At 42.0% G+C, this 19,487-nt stretch overlaps 1 protein-coding gene across 2 annotated transcripts in view; it reads left to right on the forward strand.

Annotated features, from left to right (window-relative positions):
- DCDC2C (doublecortin domain containing 2C) overlaps window positions 1–19,487 on the forward strand; it is a 41,756-nt gene that overhangs the window by 13,427 nt on the left and 8,842 nt on the right. For both annotated transcript variants that reach the window (XM_033143052.1, XM_033143053.1), the window contains exons 7-11: window positions 3,645–3,798; window positions 4,399–4,499; window positions 6,522–6,581; window positions 8,447–8,485; window positions 15,983–16,040. In XM_033143052.1, coding sequence (XP_032998943.1) covers window positions 3,645–3,798; window positions 4,399–4,499; window positions 6,522–6,581; window positions 8,447–8,485; window positions 15,983–16,040 — 412 coding nt within the window. The remainder of the gene's footprint in view (window positions 1–3,644; window positions 3,799–4,398; window positions 4,500–6,521; window positions 6,582–8,446; window positions 8,486–15,982; window positions 16,041–19,487) is intronic.

Consider the following 19,487-nt stretch of genomic DNA (forward strand, 5'->3'; position numbering starts at 1 on the left):
TGACTAAACCGTCTGCAGTTGCAATCCTGTATCCACATACCTTGGAGCAAGCCCTGCTAAACTCAGTGGGGCTTATTTCTGACTTGATATATGTTTGCTTGGTTAGTTGGGTCAGACTTGCTTGTGAAACCTTATTTGTCTTATAAAAGACATCCTTATCAAGATTGCTTTTTATTGACTGAAAGGAAGGCCAGTTGTAGGTCTTCTCACCCAATAGTTGCTTGTTTTCACATTTTATTTTAACCTTTATGCACTGCTTTTCACCAAAAAAGCAACATTTAACTAAAATAGTAACTTAATGTAGTAATATAACACTTTGTGTTGTCCGTCATTTTCTTGGAAAGAAAGTAAAGAATTACAACTTGTTTGCTTGTTTGTATGTTCAGATATATATAGCCCTCTTATCATATGGGCTTAAGATGGATAGTAACATATTAGGCTTTAAAAGTTATATAATTAAATTCAGAGCAGCAGTGGGGAACTTCTGGCCTGAAGGCCTAATCCAGCCAGCCACATCCTTCAATCTGTTCTGCCAGGCCTGTCCCAGAGCCTCACCCACCAATTAATCATCCCATGTGATTTTATGGCTCTCTCTCTTTTTTTTTTTTTTTGGCCGTTTTATGGCTTTTGCCATTAGTCATCTTGCCATGACTAATGGATCATTTGGTGCATCTACCATGTTTTAATCATTAGATTGAAAACAAGCCCTTAAAGAGCTGGCAAAGTAATAATGTTATCTCTGATCTTAGCACTAAGCACCACAGCACAGCATTAAGATAAGAGAGATAAGCACTAGCATGAGAGTGGAGGGGACATAGTGCTAAGATTGGGTGTCAGAGAAAATTCCTCTGGCAGAGGGATCTTCAGAGCCACCTGCAGACATGTGCTATAGTAGAGAGAGAGAGCTGGAAATGCGCTCTCTCTCTCTCTGTGTGCATTTTTCTTTAAGGATTCATTTTGTTTTGCCCTGCTCACCGTTGGAATGTGGCCCACATTGTCACAGATCGTGAAAATGATAGAGATCTTCATCAGGTTTTGCAATGGATAAAGCACGCTGTAGCTCATGTTGCAGAATATGTTGGTCGTAGTTCATGCCACAATGAATGTGTTAAGGTTGTGTGTGTGTGTGTGTGTGTGTGTGTGTTAATGCAAAATAACTCTTACAAGTAAATTTATCTTCTGGCTTGAAGTTGAGTCATGAGAAGAATTTCCAAACTATGTAATAAAGATGGTGGTGATTTATACTGTGTATCAGGGGGGCCCTTTAATTTTCTCTCTCCGCATGTTGTGATGTATTATGTGCCACAGCACTGATACTACTGTACCCTCCCTCATGCCAGTGCAGGTAGCCAAGCCTAGGAAAATCCCAGGCATATGTAAGAGACAGATATCATTCAGCTCACAGGCAGTGAATCTGTTCCAGACTCACTCTGCGACTCCATGCTTAGGATTGTAATGCATAAAGTGGTATTGGGCTCTCATGCATTCGTCTAATTGTATGCCTGTGAGGTTGAGAAAGAGGGTAACAAAAATGCAGCACGTTGTCTTTGCGAATTGAAATCTAATTTGTTTACCTGCTTATTTCAGTTTTGTAATAGGTATCAGAGTCATGAAAACTAGTGGAGGAGTAATAAAACAGTAGTTAAAAAAGGCTTTAGGAAACAGCAACAGGGAATAATTTGTTTACATGCCTTCTGATGCTCCAAAATGTCTCCGTTAATATTAAAACCTGTAATAAAAATGCAAATTGTGGTGTTTGCATATATTTTAACACTTTTGTTGATTTATTGAATGCATACATTTTTACATTAAATACTAGACCTAATTTGAACACATGCCTGCCTGCCTGGCTCTCAGTATAAGTGTGTGTGTGTGTGTGTGTGTGTGTTTGTACCCAAACATATATACATACATGAAACAAAATAGAAAATTCTTTCCAGTAGCACCTTAGAGACCAACTGAGTTTGTTCTTGGTATGAGCTTTTGTGTGCATGCACACTTCTTCAGATATACATACATAACATACATGTACTTTTCTGTAATAAGTACTAAAGAGAAAAAAACTAGCAGATGAAAAAAGTAACATTAAGGGAAGCTTCCGTTTCAGTTAGTTGGGTAAGAGAGCTATATCATAGGAACTTAACCAATAAAACCCAGCAGTTTAATGCATTATGCCAGATACGTAAAGTCCAGAGAAGAATGTTTGCTTCAGAGCTGACATTTCAGATTAGTAATTCCAGGGACAGGGCTGTATCTCACAGTAAATGCGAAACATTCCCTGTCATCAGTCAAGATCATGAAGAGGCTGCGCTAGAGTTCAAATGTTAGCCAGTCTTCCATTTTAATAAATGCTCAGATTAAATGTGTGCTGTATGATGAAGTATGTAGGCTTCCACTCAAATGATGAGATTCACTTGGGAAAACAGCCAAATGTCTTCTGGTTAGCCTTCCACTTTGTTATGGCGAGAGAGAGATTGATTTTCAGAATAGGCTGACACTTTCCTTTACGTAGGCTTGCTGAATACCCCAGTCACTTGGCCCTTGAAAAGCTAGTTTTCTTTGCTATCCCGTACAACTTTGGTATCTCGTACAACCTTTGTGTACTTTTTGATGTTTTGAACTGTTTATGGCTACTTTTGTTATGTTTGTCATTATGCATTTGTTAAATGTGTTGTAAGCCGCCTTGAAGCATGGTCTTAACTTTGGATAGGCAGCATACAAATAAAATGGTTGATTGACTAATTGATTATTTTAAAATGTACTGAGATTCTTGCAGTAGGTCTGTATAACAACTGTGCTTTGTCTGAAGCAGTGTTAGAAACAGAGATATGAAAGCTAGGAGCTAAATGGCACCTTAAACCTAGGTTATAAGCGTAACAACAGAATGTCTATTTTTAAATAACAAGAATAGAAAGCTTGAAAATGAATGAACTGCAGGTAAAATCTTATATTCATTTTTCACATGGCCTAGTCCTCATCTGAAGACTGCACAAAAAAACAAAAAACAAAGCCAGGCTTCCCTTGCCTCCCTCCCTAATATTCTTAAGAGGGCCTCTTCTCCAGTCTTCAGAGAGTGGCTGGAAGTGGGGAGACAGAAAAAAGGTCTTCCTTTCCTTCCACTCTGTAGTTTTAACCTGAAATCTTAGGCTCAGTACTGTGTCCAGAGCTCAGAAAACTGCTTGCGCTAATGAAATTCCGTGTCGCAAAACACGCCTGCAACAATGGGAGTTTCAAACACTGAAGTACAATGTCTCCTTCAGCTGCAAAGCTATGAATTTTCACCTAACAGCTTCCGGATTAGTTCATTGTGTCCCATAAAATGTTAGTTTATAAAAGAAAGAAAAACTGTACCAAGCAACTCAATAAGGACTTGTGCTCAGTAGGTTCCAGGATCTGTGCAATGTTGCTGGAAGCTGAGTACCTATTGAAACAAGCCCCCGACCCAAAAGGAAAACAGAGTGTTGGTGAAAGGGCCATTTGCTGTACCGGAATAGCTCAAGTTGCAGCTTGAGATATTTTGCTGCCCATGAATTCTGAACTGTATTAGTTTCTGAATCTTTTAACAGTGTTGTTAGAATAGTCGTTTGCTGCAAATCTAAAGGAATAGATGTTCTTTGGATGTTTATTGAGTGTGTTTCCTTCAGCCTCCTACAGAACGAGCAAAACGGGGAGCCAGCCTGCAGCCTGCCATACCACCATCAAAACGAGGAGCCGGAGATAGGGCTTCAGTTTATTATGCAGAACCCAAGAAGGCAAGTCGTGACGCTGAGGCTAATAAGCACCTGACTTCTGATGATGGTAACACAAAATATTGTATCTGGTACCTAAGACCCCATAGTTAAATGCAGGCAGATTCGGTACTGATGTCTTGGTTTACATATTTTATCTATCTCTGATTGTAAAATGTACATAGTCGCTTAAGCCAAAATACTTGTATTCAGTGTAACATGTGCGCCAGAGAAAATAAGCCTTAAAAAAAAGCTTACTAAGAAGCAGTTGCAAACCAATGCATATTTGCAGACATTTTTCAATGTTCTCACTGAAAAAGTTTTTAAATTTACAATTACAGCATAATTTCCATATTCTTTAAAAGCTCAATATTTAGTAACTGTTAATGCCTCTGTTATTTATAACACGACTCTTGCAACTTCGTACTGTATCATCTTCTGCCTCATTTTTATTATTACTTAATACAGAAATAAAACATTTCAAAATGATGAAATTTATCAGACTGCTGTTGTTTGAAAATATTTATTGTATACAAACATTGCCCTTAAAGAAGTAATTGCTTTGTAGCTACGCCTAAATATTGTTAATATTTATTTATGCTTGTAGTTTTCACAGTGTGGGGGTAGATAGTGATTAATACAGATATATTTTAATCCTGTTTATTTTCAGGACGCGGGGTCTATAAAGCTCGTACACCCCCAAAAGAAATTAAAGAGGCTCAGCAAATACAAGAAGATAAAAATTTGCAAGTGGAAATACCTGTTGACCAGGTAGATTTAGAGTACATTTCTTCTTTCTGAATGAATCGATTATAACACCTCTCTTTCTCTCCCATCTGCCTGTGCATGGAAACAAATATTGGGCATGATTGATTGGCCACAATCCAGCAAATTTCAGTGCATTTAAATCCCATTGACTAGGATGGATGCGGTCTGCCCTGTGTAAGGGCAGAAAGCAGTTCTGCATACACAAAAGGATGGTGACTGCAATTTTACCTTCTGGCTGCTTCCCCACCTACCATGTTGAATTCATGTCTCAGGGGTCCTCCAGCCTCTAGTGTTGGGTTTTGGTTAGAACAAGGGGCTGCAATGGGAAAGAGGAAGAATAGAATAGGCCTGGTAATATGCAGAATTGCCCTTTAGATTTCAGCTATTAGATTTCAGCTATTAATTTCAGTGGAAATCTTACGTGTATACTTAAAGCTCATTGCAATCGGTGGGACAGAATTGCTCAAATTTGGCTAGATTGTAGTTCTGGATATTTGAATGTGTGTTTTTGTTTTCTGCCAAAAGTAGGCTATTGTTTCCTGTTCTGTTAAACCATTTGTTTTCAGTCTTTCCAGATTCTGGATGCACCTTTGGCCCCAACCTGAAACGCTGGGTGAAGTTTTAATTTTAAAATAAATAAATGTTCGTGTCCATTTTTTCTCTTTCTGTATTTCCCACTTCACTCACTGTCTCAGAACAGATCTGCACTGTGGATATACTGGTTTTAAAGTCAGTAAGGGACGCGGGTGGCGCTGTGGTCTAAACCACTGAGCCTCTCGGGCTTGCCGATCAGAAGGTTGGCAGTTCGAATCCGTGCGACGGGGTGAGCTCCCGTTGCTCTGTCCCAGCTTTTGCCGACCTAGCAGTTCGAAAGCATACCAGTGCAAGTAGATAAATAGGTACTGCTGCAGTAGGAAGGTAAACGGTGTTTCCATGAGCTCTTGTTTCTGTCATAGTGTCCCGCTGCACCAGAAGCCATATAGTCGTGCTCACCACATTACCCGGAAAGCTGTTTGTGGACAAACGCCGGCTCCCTCGGCCTGAAAAGTGAGATGAACGCTGCACCCCATAGTCGCCTTTGTCTGGACTTAATGTCCAGGGGTCATTTACCTTTTAAAGGTAAAGGGACCCCTGACCATCAGGTCCAGTCGTGTCCGACTCTGGGGTTGCGGCGCTCATCTTGCTCTATAGGCCGAGGGAGCCAGCATTTGTCCGCAGACAGCTTCCGGGTCATGTGGCCAGCATGATATAGCCACTTCTTTCTTTACCTTTAACCTTTACCTTAAAAGTTATTCCTTCCTTTTAACAAAACTGGGGAATGGCATTTGTTACTTGGTTGTGTGTGCATCAAGAGAAAAAGAAGTAGAATTCTCTTCAAAAGATGTTTAACATCTCTGCATGGTTACCCCCCAACCCACATATACTCAGGCCTTCTACTCTTTTTCTAAAAGGAAAAGCAGATTTTGTGATGCCACAGGTGAAGCCCTCCTTAGGTCAAGTTTTGACCCACTTATTGAAAGCCAATGTACCATTACAGAGCAGGTGGTAGAAGATGCCTTTGTGGAGCCACCATCTCATCCAAAGCCCTGCTGACTCACTGTGGCCAGGGCAGAAGAAGCATTCAGTTGTGAACTCTCACCTGTACTCTGAAGTGAAGCAGTCTAGTTAGAAGTTTACCACCTCATTTACCATTTGCAAAAACGGGACCTTAGGTTCACTTTACTGTTTGAGAGGACTTTACACATTTCCTAGGCTGTCACATAAAGGTAAAGGACCCCCGACAGTTAAGTCCAGTCGCAAACGACTCCTTTACAGGCCGAGGGAGCCAGCGTTAATATTGTAATGCCAAATTAGGATGGCAAGCTTTCAGTGAGGCATAACTGTATTTTGTTTTCAAAGAGTGGGGAAATGGGAAACAATTCGATTGCTTGATTTCCCCCCCCCCCCCCGATTTGTGATAAAATGACATAAGAGCATTTTTGTTTTCTTTCCTTCAAATCTTTATTGGAATGCATCATTCTCAAGGCTCCTGCTGAGGTGGTCCATGATGAAGACATTTATGCAAATTGGAGTACAGAAGAAGAGGTTAGTTTTGTTTTTGCAGTATTCGAGAACTTTTTTGTACAGTTAAAATGGAATTTTGATCCCGGGGTGTTCCTTGCCAATTTTTATTTACATCAGTCGAACAAATTAACTTCTTAACACCCAAAGCCATTCATATTGTGGCATTTGAGATGGGTTAGTATAGCACTGGAAACTGCATTGGTTCAGACCTGCTGAGATCAATACTTTTGTTAAGAGGCGCAGTTGTGTTATTTAACGTAGACAATAAAAACATTCGTAACTACTAAGTATACTTTCATTTCAGGGTTGATAGTAAGCTGATGAAATAAGGGAATTATACTCTATCCAACCTTAATAATCAGATTAAACTTCTCCAACCCTAAGTACATATATAGCTCCTGTCACTCAGAATTCTGTAAAGTTCCTAAGATATAATGTCCATTCTCAAGACAGGCTGCAACTACATTTAGGTTTTGTTGGAGTCCTTTACTACCTGTAAACACAAATATGTGTGTAAACACAATGTGTAAACACAAATGTTAAGCCTTTGCTTAATTTTAAGTGACTGCCAGGCCATGATGCCCCTGCCATAAGCATTGCTAGCATACCATTCAGATGGTTAGAGGGCAAACAGGGTAAGAGCCCCATTTTGTTATAGTGCACTTTACAGTTAATTTGAAACTGAATTTGAGATGGTAAGAGACCTGTTGGATTTTTTTGGGGGGGAGGGGAGGGGCACAATCTAGTGCTGTCCTCTGTTTTAAATGTGGCCATGCAAATTCCTCTAAGAAAGCTTACTTATATCTAGAGATTTCTGGATATAACCTTCCGGAAACAAACCTTCTCTTTCACTATCATGGAGGTTCCATTTTAAGTATATGTGTCAGGGAACTGCCCTCCGCTGCCGGTCAGGGTCCTGGTGGGTACCAGCAGCCCAAGCCCCTTCTCGCCAGTGAGTCTTCGCCTAGCGAGTCTTCCAGCAGCTCCTCTGGGGAAGAGGAGTTACGCTCGGGCAGCCAGATGGAGGGAGGGCTCCAGGAGGCAGCTCAAAGACCCAGCACCACCCAGCAAAGCAGATCTGAGGGGGAGATGCCACTTCCATCGCCTGAGCTGCGCAGAGGGGTGGGAAGACCGGGAAGGTGGCATCTCAGGACGCCGCGATTCCTATGTTGGGGTTGCAGCCGGAAGAAGGCACTTCCGGATTCTTCAAGCGACTAGGCAGTCATGTTTTTGGATAGCTCCGCTTGTACATAGCTTTGGCACAATAAATTAGTTTGTAGACAAGGCGGACTTTGTCGTTACTTGTGAGCAACCGCTACGTGGATCTGACAATATGCATAACTTACTTTTTGAGAATTTTGCTTCATTCTCCGTTACCTTTCGATTATTGAAGTACTTTTAAAAGTAGTGCTTTTCCAGATGTAGCTAAGAAGCTTGTTCATAAAAAGAACCTGTATTAAAATAAAAATTTGTACTCGCACAGTTTTTGTGTATATATTAAAAAAAATATTTTATTCTGACAAACTAATAATCATAAATGAGTAAGAATAAAAATGTGCACCCCACCACCGAGACCATTCCATTGTAACTATCCAACCTCCCAGAATTTCAACACCTCTTGCGATGGTTTGACCCCTTTCTGTTTTAGCAGTACAAATTCTACAAACACCATATCTCCCCAGAAACATTTCTCCTGCATATTCCCCGTCTTAGTGTCACATGTTAATTTATCATTAATAGCTATATCACACACCTCTTTATACCACTCTTCCCATTTTATAGTCTGGTATATATTGTATAGTTCAGCACAGTTGTACACTTTAGTTGTATGTTTAGATAACAGTAGAATGAAGGATTAATGATTGCTTGTGATTGTTATCATGTAGGCTGAAGAATATTATCAAGACGTGAAACCTGAGAAAAAGGTCTGTTTTAAATACCCAAATATTTCAGTGTATATAAACTATGAAACAGCAAGAGCTGAAGTACTGAGTAGGGGAAATTGGGGTGCCCCTCTTCCTTCATAACAAGCATTTGCTCAAGTGAATTAGTTTATCAATTCAGGAGGTACAAGACCACCTTTCATCTCTCCCCTACTATACAGAAATGTGGGTAGCCGTGTTGGTCTGCCATAGTCAAAACAAAATCGAAAATTCTTTCTAGTAGCACCTTAGAGACCAACTGAGTTTGTTCCTGGTATGAGCTTTCGTGTGCATGCACACGAAAGCTCATACCAGGAACAAACTCAGTTGGTCTCTAAGGTGCTACTAGAAAGAATTTTCGATTTTGTTTATACAGAAATGATGGAGCCCTTTATATAAAATATATATTTTCCCCATCTATTTAGGCTCAGATAATAACAAGATAGGAAAGTGCTTATAGTGTGGTCTGGTCATTTGTAATACTTATGTGGACTTAGGGGAAGCACATGGGATAGAAATTGCTTAGGAGCACAGCTTCCTTACACTGATCTGAACTGAGCTCAGTTCAGATTCCCATTTATCCAAACCACTGACTTTCTCTGCATTATATACTGGACTTGGCTTGGGGCTGACAGGGGTGCCAAATATTCGGGGGGGGGGGCAGGTAAGCCCTGCCCCACATAACTGATCACATGATGCAGTGCGCCCATACCATTTGAATGGGAATACCCATCAACTTTGTGGGGGGTTGAACCCCTCAAATATTTTATTGTGGGGGCTGAAGCCCCCATGGCCCCTAGGAGTTGGCTCCTATGGGGCCTGAGTGGTCCTTCAATTTTCCATTTCTCTTGTGGCCTCCCATATCATCTCTCACACTGTTTTTTCAACCCTCTCCTGAAGAGTTTCATGGGGCTGCAGAGGGAAGGAAGGTTTGGTGAAAATTGCCTCCTCCTTCAGCATCCCTGAACAGAGTTCCGATCATGGGAACTTGGGATCTGGTTCATTTCTTTCCACCTTGGTCATGTAAGACAACACTAGTTAGTATACTAAGAAGCAAGAAGGGAGGAGAAATAGCCTACTGGTTCATGCAGCTGCAATGGAATCACTTCAACTTATCCGTGTAGTTAAGCAACCCACATTAATATCAGACTTAGAAAATTAAGCACATTGTTAAAGTTGAAAAATCATGAATTCTTGGCTGAAAGACAGTGAAGGGCAGTGGGGTGTACTGGTAAAATCTATTACAGATTTGCTCTGGAAACAGTTGCGAAGTATTAACTGCTAACATTAGATTAAACAAGCTGTGGGTTTTAATATATGCAAAGATTTATAGTAATAATTTAGCACTATTGATTTATTTAGCAATCTACTACCAGCAAAAGAGTTTTCTTTAATTAATAATGCCCAAACTGCCAATAAAGTGTATATTAAGTATTTTCTCCGCCAGTGAAATTTTGTAAAATCAAATGCGTATTGATTTTATAATTGGCTTTCTTACGCATTGCTCACAAAATATATTTAATATCTCTTCTTACGTTCTTGATACTGTTTTGTAGCTGCGGTAGAAGTATTTTAGAACTTCCCTTGAAAATAGGATTGATATTGATCGAACCAGAAGTATTAAATGCTGTCGAACAGGAATGCACTGGGGAGAATCCTCAGTGTTAAGAATTTTGGTCCAGGGCTGCAACTCTGCAAACAGTGGGATTTATAGTAGAATCCTATGCTTATCTACTCAGAAATAAGCTCTATTCAACGGAGCTTTTTTCTAGCGCCTATGTAGATGTATATATCATAGCAGCCTTAGTAGTGCAAGTATGCAGAAAAAAATGGAATTTAGCCAGTATGTAACAAGATTGTAACAGGGAAGTGGGTGGCACTGTTGTCTAACCCACAGAGCCTAGGGCTTGCTGATCAGAAAGTTGTTGGTTTGAATCCCCGCAATGGGAGTGAGCTCCCGTTGTTCGGTCCCAGCTCCTGCCCACCTAGCAGTTTGAAAACACCGTCAAGTGCAAGTAGATAAATAGGTACCTCTCCAACAGGAAGGTAAATGGTGTTTCCGTGCACTGCTCTGGTTCGCCAGAAGCGGCTTAGTCATGCTGGCCACATGAACCGGAAGCTGTACGCCAGCTCCCTTGGCCAATAAAGTGAGGTGAGTGCTGCAGCCCCAGAGTCGTCCGCGACTAGACCTAATGGTCAGGGGTACCTTTACGTTTACCTTTAACGGGATTGCAGCCCAGAGCTTTATTTGAATACTTTGCTTTATAACTATGGAAAATGATTAGAACTGTATTTATTATATATGATGACTTTACTTCAGAAAAGGTTGATAAAAGTTGGCTAAATGTGTTTTACTCTGAAATGCAGTGTGTCCAGATATAACTGCTCCCAAACATTTTAGGGTAGCAGTTCCGGTACACATGACCAAAGGATTGTTAGATTGTATCCCCCACGTTCCATGCATTAGCTCAAAACATGTCATTGATTTTAAAAGTTGCTAGTTAAAATCCATATCTGGAATTCAGGACGCCTCACACAATATTTTAAATGCTGCTACATTCAAAACAAGTCAGTTCTCTCACGCAGCCAAAGCTGAATCAGTCTCTTGCACCCCCATCCAACAAATTTTCACTTCCATTTATCAGTCCATTCACTGGGCTTTGAAGAACAGAGCCTAACTATTACATAACGAGCATACATTAGCAATTTGTCATTTTCTAGCAGAGAATGCCTCAGTACTATAATAAATCTTACCAGTTTTAAACTGCAGGCACACCTTGTTTAAGACATTACAAAAGTAGATTTATTACGGCAATTATTATCCTGGTGTCTATGAAATATACTAAAATTTCATAGGGATTTGAATTGCTAGATTGTTCTACCCTGTGGTACAGTCTGTCACCTTTTATCATATTTAAATAAGTTGGACTTAAAATCCATATCTTATGAATGATTGCTAGCCCATATCTGTCTGTCTGTCTGTCTGTCTGTCTGTCTGTCTGTCTACCGTATATCTAACTAAATAAAAAAATAAAAAAAATCCTTCCAGTAGCACCTTAGAGACCAACTAAGTTTGTTCTTGGTATGAGCTTTCGTGTGCATGCACACTTCTTCAGATACACCGAAACAGAAGTCACTAGACTGATACCCAGAAAGAACTTGCTGCAAGACAGACCCAAAACAGAAAAGAAGAGAACACGACTAGTAATCACATACAGCTCCCAAGTTAAAACAGTACAACACCTCATCAGAGATCTACAACCTCTCCTAGACAATGACAGTTCTCTTTCTCAAGCTCTGGGAGGAAGACCTTTCATTGTGTACAGACAGCCACCCAATCTTAAACAACTCATCACCCACAACAATACAACAACAGGGCTTAACATGGACACTGGCACCAGAGCCTGCAATAAACCCAGATGCCAACTTTGCTGCCACATACACCCGGACAACACCATTACTGGCCTCAACAACATCAAACATACCATCTCAGGACTATTTAATTGCTCATCTTCTAACATTGTGTATGCCATCAAATGTCAACAGTGCCCTTCAGCTCTCTATATTGGACAAACAGGCCAAACCCTACGCCAAAGGATAAATGGACATAAATCTGAGATCAGGAATCACAAGACAGAGAAACCAGTAGGAGAACACTTCAGTCTCCCAGGACATTCTTTGTTGTTGTTGTTGTTCAGTCGTTCAGTCGTGTCCGACTCTTCGTGACCCCATGGACCAGAGCACGCCAGGCACGCCTATCCCCCACCGCCTCCCGCAGTTTGGCCAAACTCATGTTAGTAGCTTCAAGAACACTGTCCAACCATCTCATCCTCTGTCGTCCCCTTCTCCTTGTGCCCTCCATCTTTCCCAACATCAGGGTCTTTTCTAGGGATTCTTCTCTTCTCATGAGGTGGCCAAAGTACTGGAGCCTCAACTTCAGGATCTGTCCTTCTAGTGAGCACTCAGGGCTGATTTCTTTGAGAATGGATAGGTTTGATCTTCTTGCAGTCCACGGGACTCTCAAGAGTCTCCTCCAGCACCATAATTCAAAAGCATCAATTCTACGGCGATCAGCCTTCTTTATGGTCCAGCTCTCACTTCCGTACATTACTACTGGGAAAACCATAGCTTTAACTATACGGACCTTTGTCGGCAAGGTGATGTCTTTGCTTTTTAAGATGCTGTCTAGGTTTGTCATTGCTTTTCTCCCAAGAAGCAGGCGTCTTCTGATTTCGTGACTGCTGTCACCATCTGCAGTGATCATGGAACCCAAGAAAGTGAAATCTCTCACTGCCTCCATTTCTTCCCCTTCTATTTGCCAGGAGGTGATGGGACCAGTGGCCATGATCTTAGTTTTTTTGATGTTGAGCTTCAGACCATATTTTGCGCTCTCTTCTTTCACCCTCATTAAAAGGTTCTTCAATTCTTCCTCACTTTCTGCCATCAAGGTGGTATCATCAGCATATCTGAGGTTGTTGATATTTTTCCCGGCAATCTTAATTCCGGTTGGGGATTCATCCAGTCCAGCCTTTCGCATGATGTATTCTGCATATAAGTTAAATAAGCAGGGAGACAATATACAGCCTTGTCGTACTCCTTTCCCAATTTTGAACCAATCAGTTGTTCCATATCCAGTTCTAACTGTAGCTTCTTGTCCCACATACAGATTTCTCAGGAGGCAAATGAGGTGATCCGGCACTCCCATTTCTTTAAGAACTTGCCATAGTTTGCTGTGGTCGACACAGTCAAATGCTTTTGCATAATCAATGAAGCAGAAGTAGATGTTTTTCTGGAACTCTCTGGCTTTCTCCATAATCCAGCGCATGTTTGCAATTTGGTCTCTGGTTCCTCTGCCCCTTCGAAATCCAGCTTGCACTTCTGGGAGTTCTCGGTCCACATACTGCTTAAGCCTGCCTTGTAGAATTTTAAGCATAACCTTGCTAGCGTGTGAAATGAGTGCAATTGTGCGGTAGTTGGAGCATTCTTTGGCACTGCCCTTCTTTGGGATTGGGATGTAGACTGATCTTCTCCAATCCTCTGGCCACTGCTGAGTTTTCCAAACTTGCTGGCATATTGAGTGCAGCACCTTAACAGCATCCTCTTTTAAAATTTTAAATAGTTCAGCTGGAATATCATCACTTCCACTGGCCTTGTTGTTAGCAAGGCTTTCTAAGGCCCATTTGACTTCACTCTCCAGGATGTCTGGCTCAAGGTCATCAACCACATTTGCTGGGGTGTATGAGACCTTCTTTACAAGATCTCTTGTAAAGAATGGGACATTCTTTACAAGATCTCAAAGTAGCTGTCTTACTACAAAGGAATTTCTGAAATAGACTGGAAAGAGAAGTTGCTGAATTGCAACTAATTACCAAACCCTGAAGAGACCTGGTCTGAACAAAGACATTGGATTCTTATCTCATTATACATGACAAAGCTATCTTTAGCCATCTCACCCATTGCTTTTTCCTGTAAGACCAATTGCAGTCGTTAACAGCCGTCAACAGGTTTTCCACACCTATCAGCCAATCACCCATTCCTACCACCCTTCTGAGTAATACCCCTCCCCACTCTCTCACTATATAAAAGGGTCGGGTGACTTCTGTTTCAGTGTATCTGAAGAAGTGTGCATGCACACAAAAGCTCATACCAAGAACAAACTTAGTTGGTCTCTTAAGGTGCTACTGGAAGGAATTTTTTTATTTTTTATTTTGTTTTGACTATGGCAGGCCAAAATGGCTACCTACCTGTAACTATATCTAGCCATGCATCCATGCCCCTCCTGTTCTTATGCTGTGCAGTTTTCAGCACAGCTGATATACATAATACAATGGTATATATAGAGAGAACAGCTACTGTTGTCCATTGTTGTTTCACCCTGTCACATGATAACCATTATCATGGCTTGAGCTGTGTGGAATTCTAAACAAATTCTGTACAAAGTGCAGAATATGTTCAGCTTCCTCACCAAAACATCCTCAGATGATTGAATTGATTGGTTACAGATGTCAGATGGTTTGATGTAGACATTGAGTGTGTATCCTGAAATCAGCTGCCTGACTGCTGGTTGAGTGGGGTTGACCAGGCTTAAGGTTGTTTTTCAACGGGCATCACATCTGAGTGGCCCACAAGATCACTGGGAGGGAGTGCTAAGGACTGTCAGCCCCCGAGTTTGGCATCTGGACATGAAGCACCCCACAGGCCGCCTTAAGGGAATGCCCAAAGACAGCAAAGTGGGGGGTGGGGGGCAGGCAGTGCCTTTTCCAACTCAGTGCCTTCTCTGCCAACTAGTTGTGGTGATTGTGATGAAGTAGTAGGCAAAACCTGCAGATGAGCCCCGGTTAGTCTGCAAGGAGAATTCCTCCCTGGCCTCTGAATACAGTGGCCAATGTAACCCATAGCAAGGTCCAGCAGCAACATGCATCCTCAGCTTTAGGCAGCTCGTAAATCATAGAAATGGTAACCCTGGCAGTTGGCAGAGCCACAGAAACACTTCTGCGCCTCTTTGCCATATCTCTGGAACTGGTAGTCAAAAAGTTTAGCTCTGAGCCTGACGGAACAAGTTTTGTGGTGAAGAAGCTAACCCATAGCTGCCCATTCATTGTCCATTTCTGCATCTCACAGTTTGGCTTGCAACTGTGGTTCATAAAAGGAGAGCAGTTTCCTTTCTGGGTGGCACCTATTACCTCATCATTTTTTGAATGACATGAAATAATAATGGATATTTTTGCCTCGGGCATACTCCTTCACTCGGGCTTTGAACTCTTTGTGATCGAGCACTTCACCAGAGTATTCCAGTACAAAGGTGTTGGAGGGTAGGTCTTTTGCTGCTCTCAACCCCACCCCAACCCCAGCCTTTCTTTTTTGTCAGAATGACTTCAACACCTGCATGTTGCTTCCTCTGAAACCGCCGGTTGGAGCAGTACTACCTATTGGGGCATCTTGAGGAACATTCTATCATGTGTAAACCATTAAGACAGTCTTTTCCACATGCCACCTCTCCTTGAGAAATGTGGGAGGAAGGAGAATAGGAAATCCAGCCTGCCTACCTGGCAGCCGAAGCCACGGCACAGCTGGCCGTGGAGTGGACCAGAAGGAAGAGGTTCTCCCTCCCCAGCCCCTCGCACGCTCCCAATTGGCTGGAGTGCCCCACAGGCACGTCCCCAGCAGTCAGTGCGACAGGAGGAGACAGAAGCACCCTCTCCAGCTAACAGCTGGGCCCACAACAGTTGCTCCCAGCAGGAACGAGCCTTTCTGCAAATTCTCCCTTCCTGCTGCAGCCCTCCCTTGCCTCAGCCCCATATTGGCCTAGAAAGACTCCCTACTCTCAGGAGAAGGGGAAGATGAGAAATCTCCCTCTAAGTGAAACTGGACTTATGGAGCTTAGGTTTCAAAGCCTGTGTGTGTGTGTGTGTATAATATTGCTATTCCATACTGATGATTATACTGTATTGATGATCTAGAGTATTTTAGAACCTTAATTGATGTTGATTTTTGTTTCAGGAAAGAAAGGGTGTTTTCAAAAAAATGTTTGGATTCTTCTTCAGATCAAAGAAGAGAGGTATGTCATAAATTTATTTACAAGACAAATATGCAATAGCAAAGATATTCTACGGCTAATCTATTCTGCGGTATCATTATGTTGGGATTACAGTTGTGTGTGTGTGTGTTTAAACTAACAATGTTAAGAATTACCATGCTTGGCTAAACCTAATTCTGCTTAGCTCAGCATTCTCTCTGCTGACGTTGGACAACCAGATACATGCTAAGCATAATTGTGCAAGCAAGACGTAGTTCCACTAGTCCCCCTTTCTTGGTTACTTCCCATCATCTACAGAATTTGACTATTTCTTAATATGAAAATTATGCTTGTGGTTATCATAGTTTGCACTAATGATTGTCACGACATTCTTTGGTAGTAGGTTCCACAGGTGAATATAGGCAAAGGTATCCCTGACCATTAGGTCCAGTCACGGACAACTCTGGGGTTGCGGCGCTCATCTTGCTCTATAGGCCGTGGGAGCCGGCGTTTGTCTGCAGACAGCTTACCTTCCCGCCGGAGCGGTACCTTATTTATCTACTTGCACTTGACGTGCTTTCGAACTGCTAGGTGGGCAGGAGACAGGTGAATATATATATATAAACTAACCAACCAACCCAAACCACCCTCCATTGTTTGCCCTAGATTCACTGCCTGTCAGTTTCATCAGAAATGTTTTGAAAGCGAATACTTTTACACTCTGCACATCATTCATGATTTATTAACCTCTGTCCTTGGGGCAGTTTTTGATGCCTCATAAAGGCAAACCCAGATCTGCCATTGAATTGCATGCTCAGCACAGCTACAGCCGTTAATGATTTCCTGATAAGCATACAGAAAATGGTTTACATAGGTATTTCAAAACAGATGTGCATCTAAAAGTGAATTGTGTGGTGTGGCCCTAAGTTGTCTTTTTCAAAAGTCAGACCAACTGTTGAAACTAGTGATCCTCAACGTATTTAGGTGCTGAGGCTAGAAAGCTCAAAACAACACCCTCACTGTCACTGATCAGCAAGGAGACTTAAGATTTTAATGCACAACTATTTGCAGCTGGTGTTTGGAGCTTGAAAATATGGTTCCCTTTGTGCTGAATTAGCACTGGCAAGGGTTCCACCAAATCATAAAACCCCGTAGCTGGTGGATCTTAGCTGTGGGCTTGTGCCTTAAATCTCACTGTTATTTTCCTTTCCTTTTCTCTCTTCATTTTTTGCCTGATAAATCAATATGCCTGGAATATACATTACGCGCATTTGATATGTGCACAATCGTGTATACGTGTATTGCGCCAAACCTGGAAGTGACCCAGAAATATCATAAAGATACCACTGAAACATCACTAAAAGCAGGGCAGAGGCGGGATGGGATGTTTGCTCACTTTTTTACTAATACGCGATTCCGCTAATGCATGCGGTACCTTGGAACATAACCTTCATGTACACAGGGGGCTGCCTGCATCTCATATTGTTGTCTAACTTTCTGAATGATTTATATTTGTATATTGGCATCTGTCTCAAGAGACAATGGAGTGCGCTTCCGGGGGGTGAAAGCAAGCCGCTGTGTTAGCAACACCGAAGCGAGCCAGTGTATGGCAGTCCTGGACTGCCCAGATGACAAGACCTCCTTGCCCCCCGGTCTCTCTGATGTGGTCCAAAGGAAAGGAAAGCAATATGTTTGGCACCAACTTGGCTGCAGGAGTTGCCGGAAGGAGGTGTACAAGGCGCCATCCTTCTGTCTTGGGACTCCATGCCGGATTTGTGTACAGGGGTCAGCAAACTTTTTCAGCGGGGTGCCGGTCCACTTTCCCTCAGACCACTGTTCCCCTATATTTTGAGGGTGGGAGAGAGAATGAATTCCTATGCCCCACAAATAAACCAGAGATGCATTTTAAATAAAAGCACACATTCTACTCATGTAAAAACACCAGGCAGGCCCCACAAATAATCTAGAGATGCATTTTAAATAAAAGGACACATTCTACTCATGTAGAAACACGCTGATTCCTGGACCGTCCATGGGCCAGATTTAGAAGGCGATTGGGCCAGATTTGGCACCCAGGCCTTAGGTTGCCTACCCCTGCTCTAGGTGGACAAAAGCATTTGGATTTAACTATTGTATATATCTACACAACAATTCTCATCCTTTAATACTATAGATTTGGAATGGGTAGAGTCTTATGTTACGAATCATTTCACTCATTCCGTGAGAAAATATTTTGGATGAATATTTTGAATATTTGACTCCATGCCGGATTTGTGTACAGGGGTCAGCAAACTTTTTCAGTGGGGTGCCGGTCCACTTTCCCTCAGAACACTGTCCCCCTATATATTTTTTTTTGGGGGGGGGGGAAGAGAGAATGAATTCCTATGCCCCACAAATAACCCAGAGATGCATTTTAAATAAAAGCACACATTCTACTCATGTAAAAACACCAGGCAGGCCCCACAAATAATCTAGAGGTGCATTTTAAATAAAAGGACACATTCTACTCATGTAGAAACACACTGATTCCTGGACTGTTCACGGGCCGGATTTAGAAGGCAATTGGGCCTCATCCGGCCCCCGGGCCTTAGTTTGGCTTCCCATGGTGTAGGGTTTACTCCTCAGCCTTTTCTTCTCCTGAAGATAGGCGGTGGAGGTTTAGGATCAGAGTTTTCCTTCTCCTAAATGGGCTACCTTCCCAGGTTGACAAGCCCCGTCTGCCCCTCACTTTGCTTTACAGCATGTGCAGAAACCGCCTTCTTGACCATTGGACCCACTACTGGTCTTGTCCACTCAATCTGCTGGATCTCGCCTTTGCATGCAGGGGGCGTCCCTAACTCACTGAGGGTTTGAGACCCATCAGCTACTCTCACCTGGTTTAGCCGGCCAGTCAAAAAGCTTCGCAGCTGTTACATTACATGTGTTTTCTTCCCCCCTTTAACAGTTTATTCTTTGAAAAATACATTTTATCAAATAAAGTACAAATGCTAATAGGAGGGAGGGGGGCTTTAATCCCTCGGACCAGCTGTGTGTGGATCTTGGCCATGCTTATCTACAGCAAGTCAAAACTAAAAATTGGAGGTGGTAGCTCATAGCATGTGCATGGCACCGTGAAATGTCATGCCTGGAGGTGGGGACTGCTTCAGATAGGTCAATGGGCCCTTTATACAACACAAAACTATAGGTTTGTAATGCTTTCCAGTACAGGGCTTACGCCCATTCCTCCTAAAGTTTTGATAAAGGAAAAGTAGATAACTAACATTAAATAACCATAGATAATTTAGGTAAACTCCTGAGAGAGTGCTTTTCATATTTGCAACAGTGAGCCAGGAAAATACTTACAGCCTCTTGATTTAAACAAGCTGTCTCAGCAGTTCATCTTTACAGCTTAAAAAAAGAAAGGAAGAAAGATTTGCACTTGTGAGTGAATCCATATTCTGACAGCGTTAAATGTTGGTTGTTACTTCCAAAATATTTTCCAGCAGAGTA

This window comes from Lacerta agilis, chromosome 3, assembly GCF_009819535.1.
Source record: "Lacerta agilis isolate rLacAgi1 chromosome 3, rLacAgi1.pri, whole genome shotgun sequence".
In the NCBI taxonomy this organism is placed as follows: Eukaryota; Metazoa; Chordata; class Lepidosauria; order Squamata; family Lacertidae; genus Lacerta; species Lacerta agilis.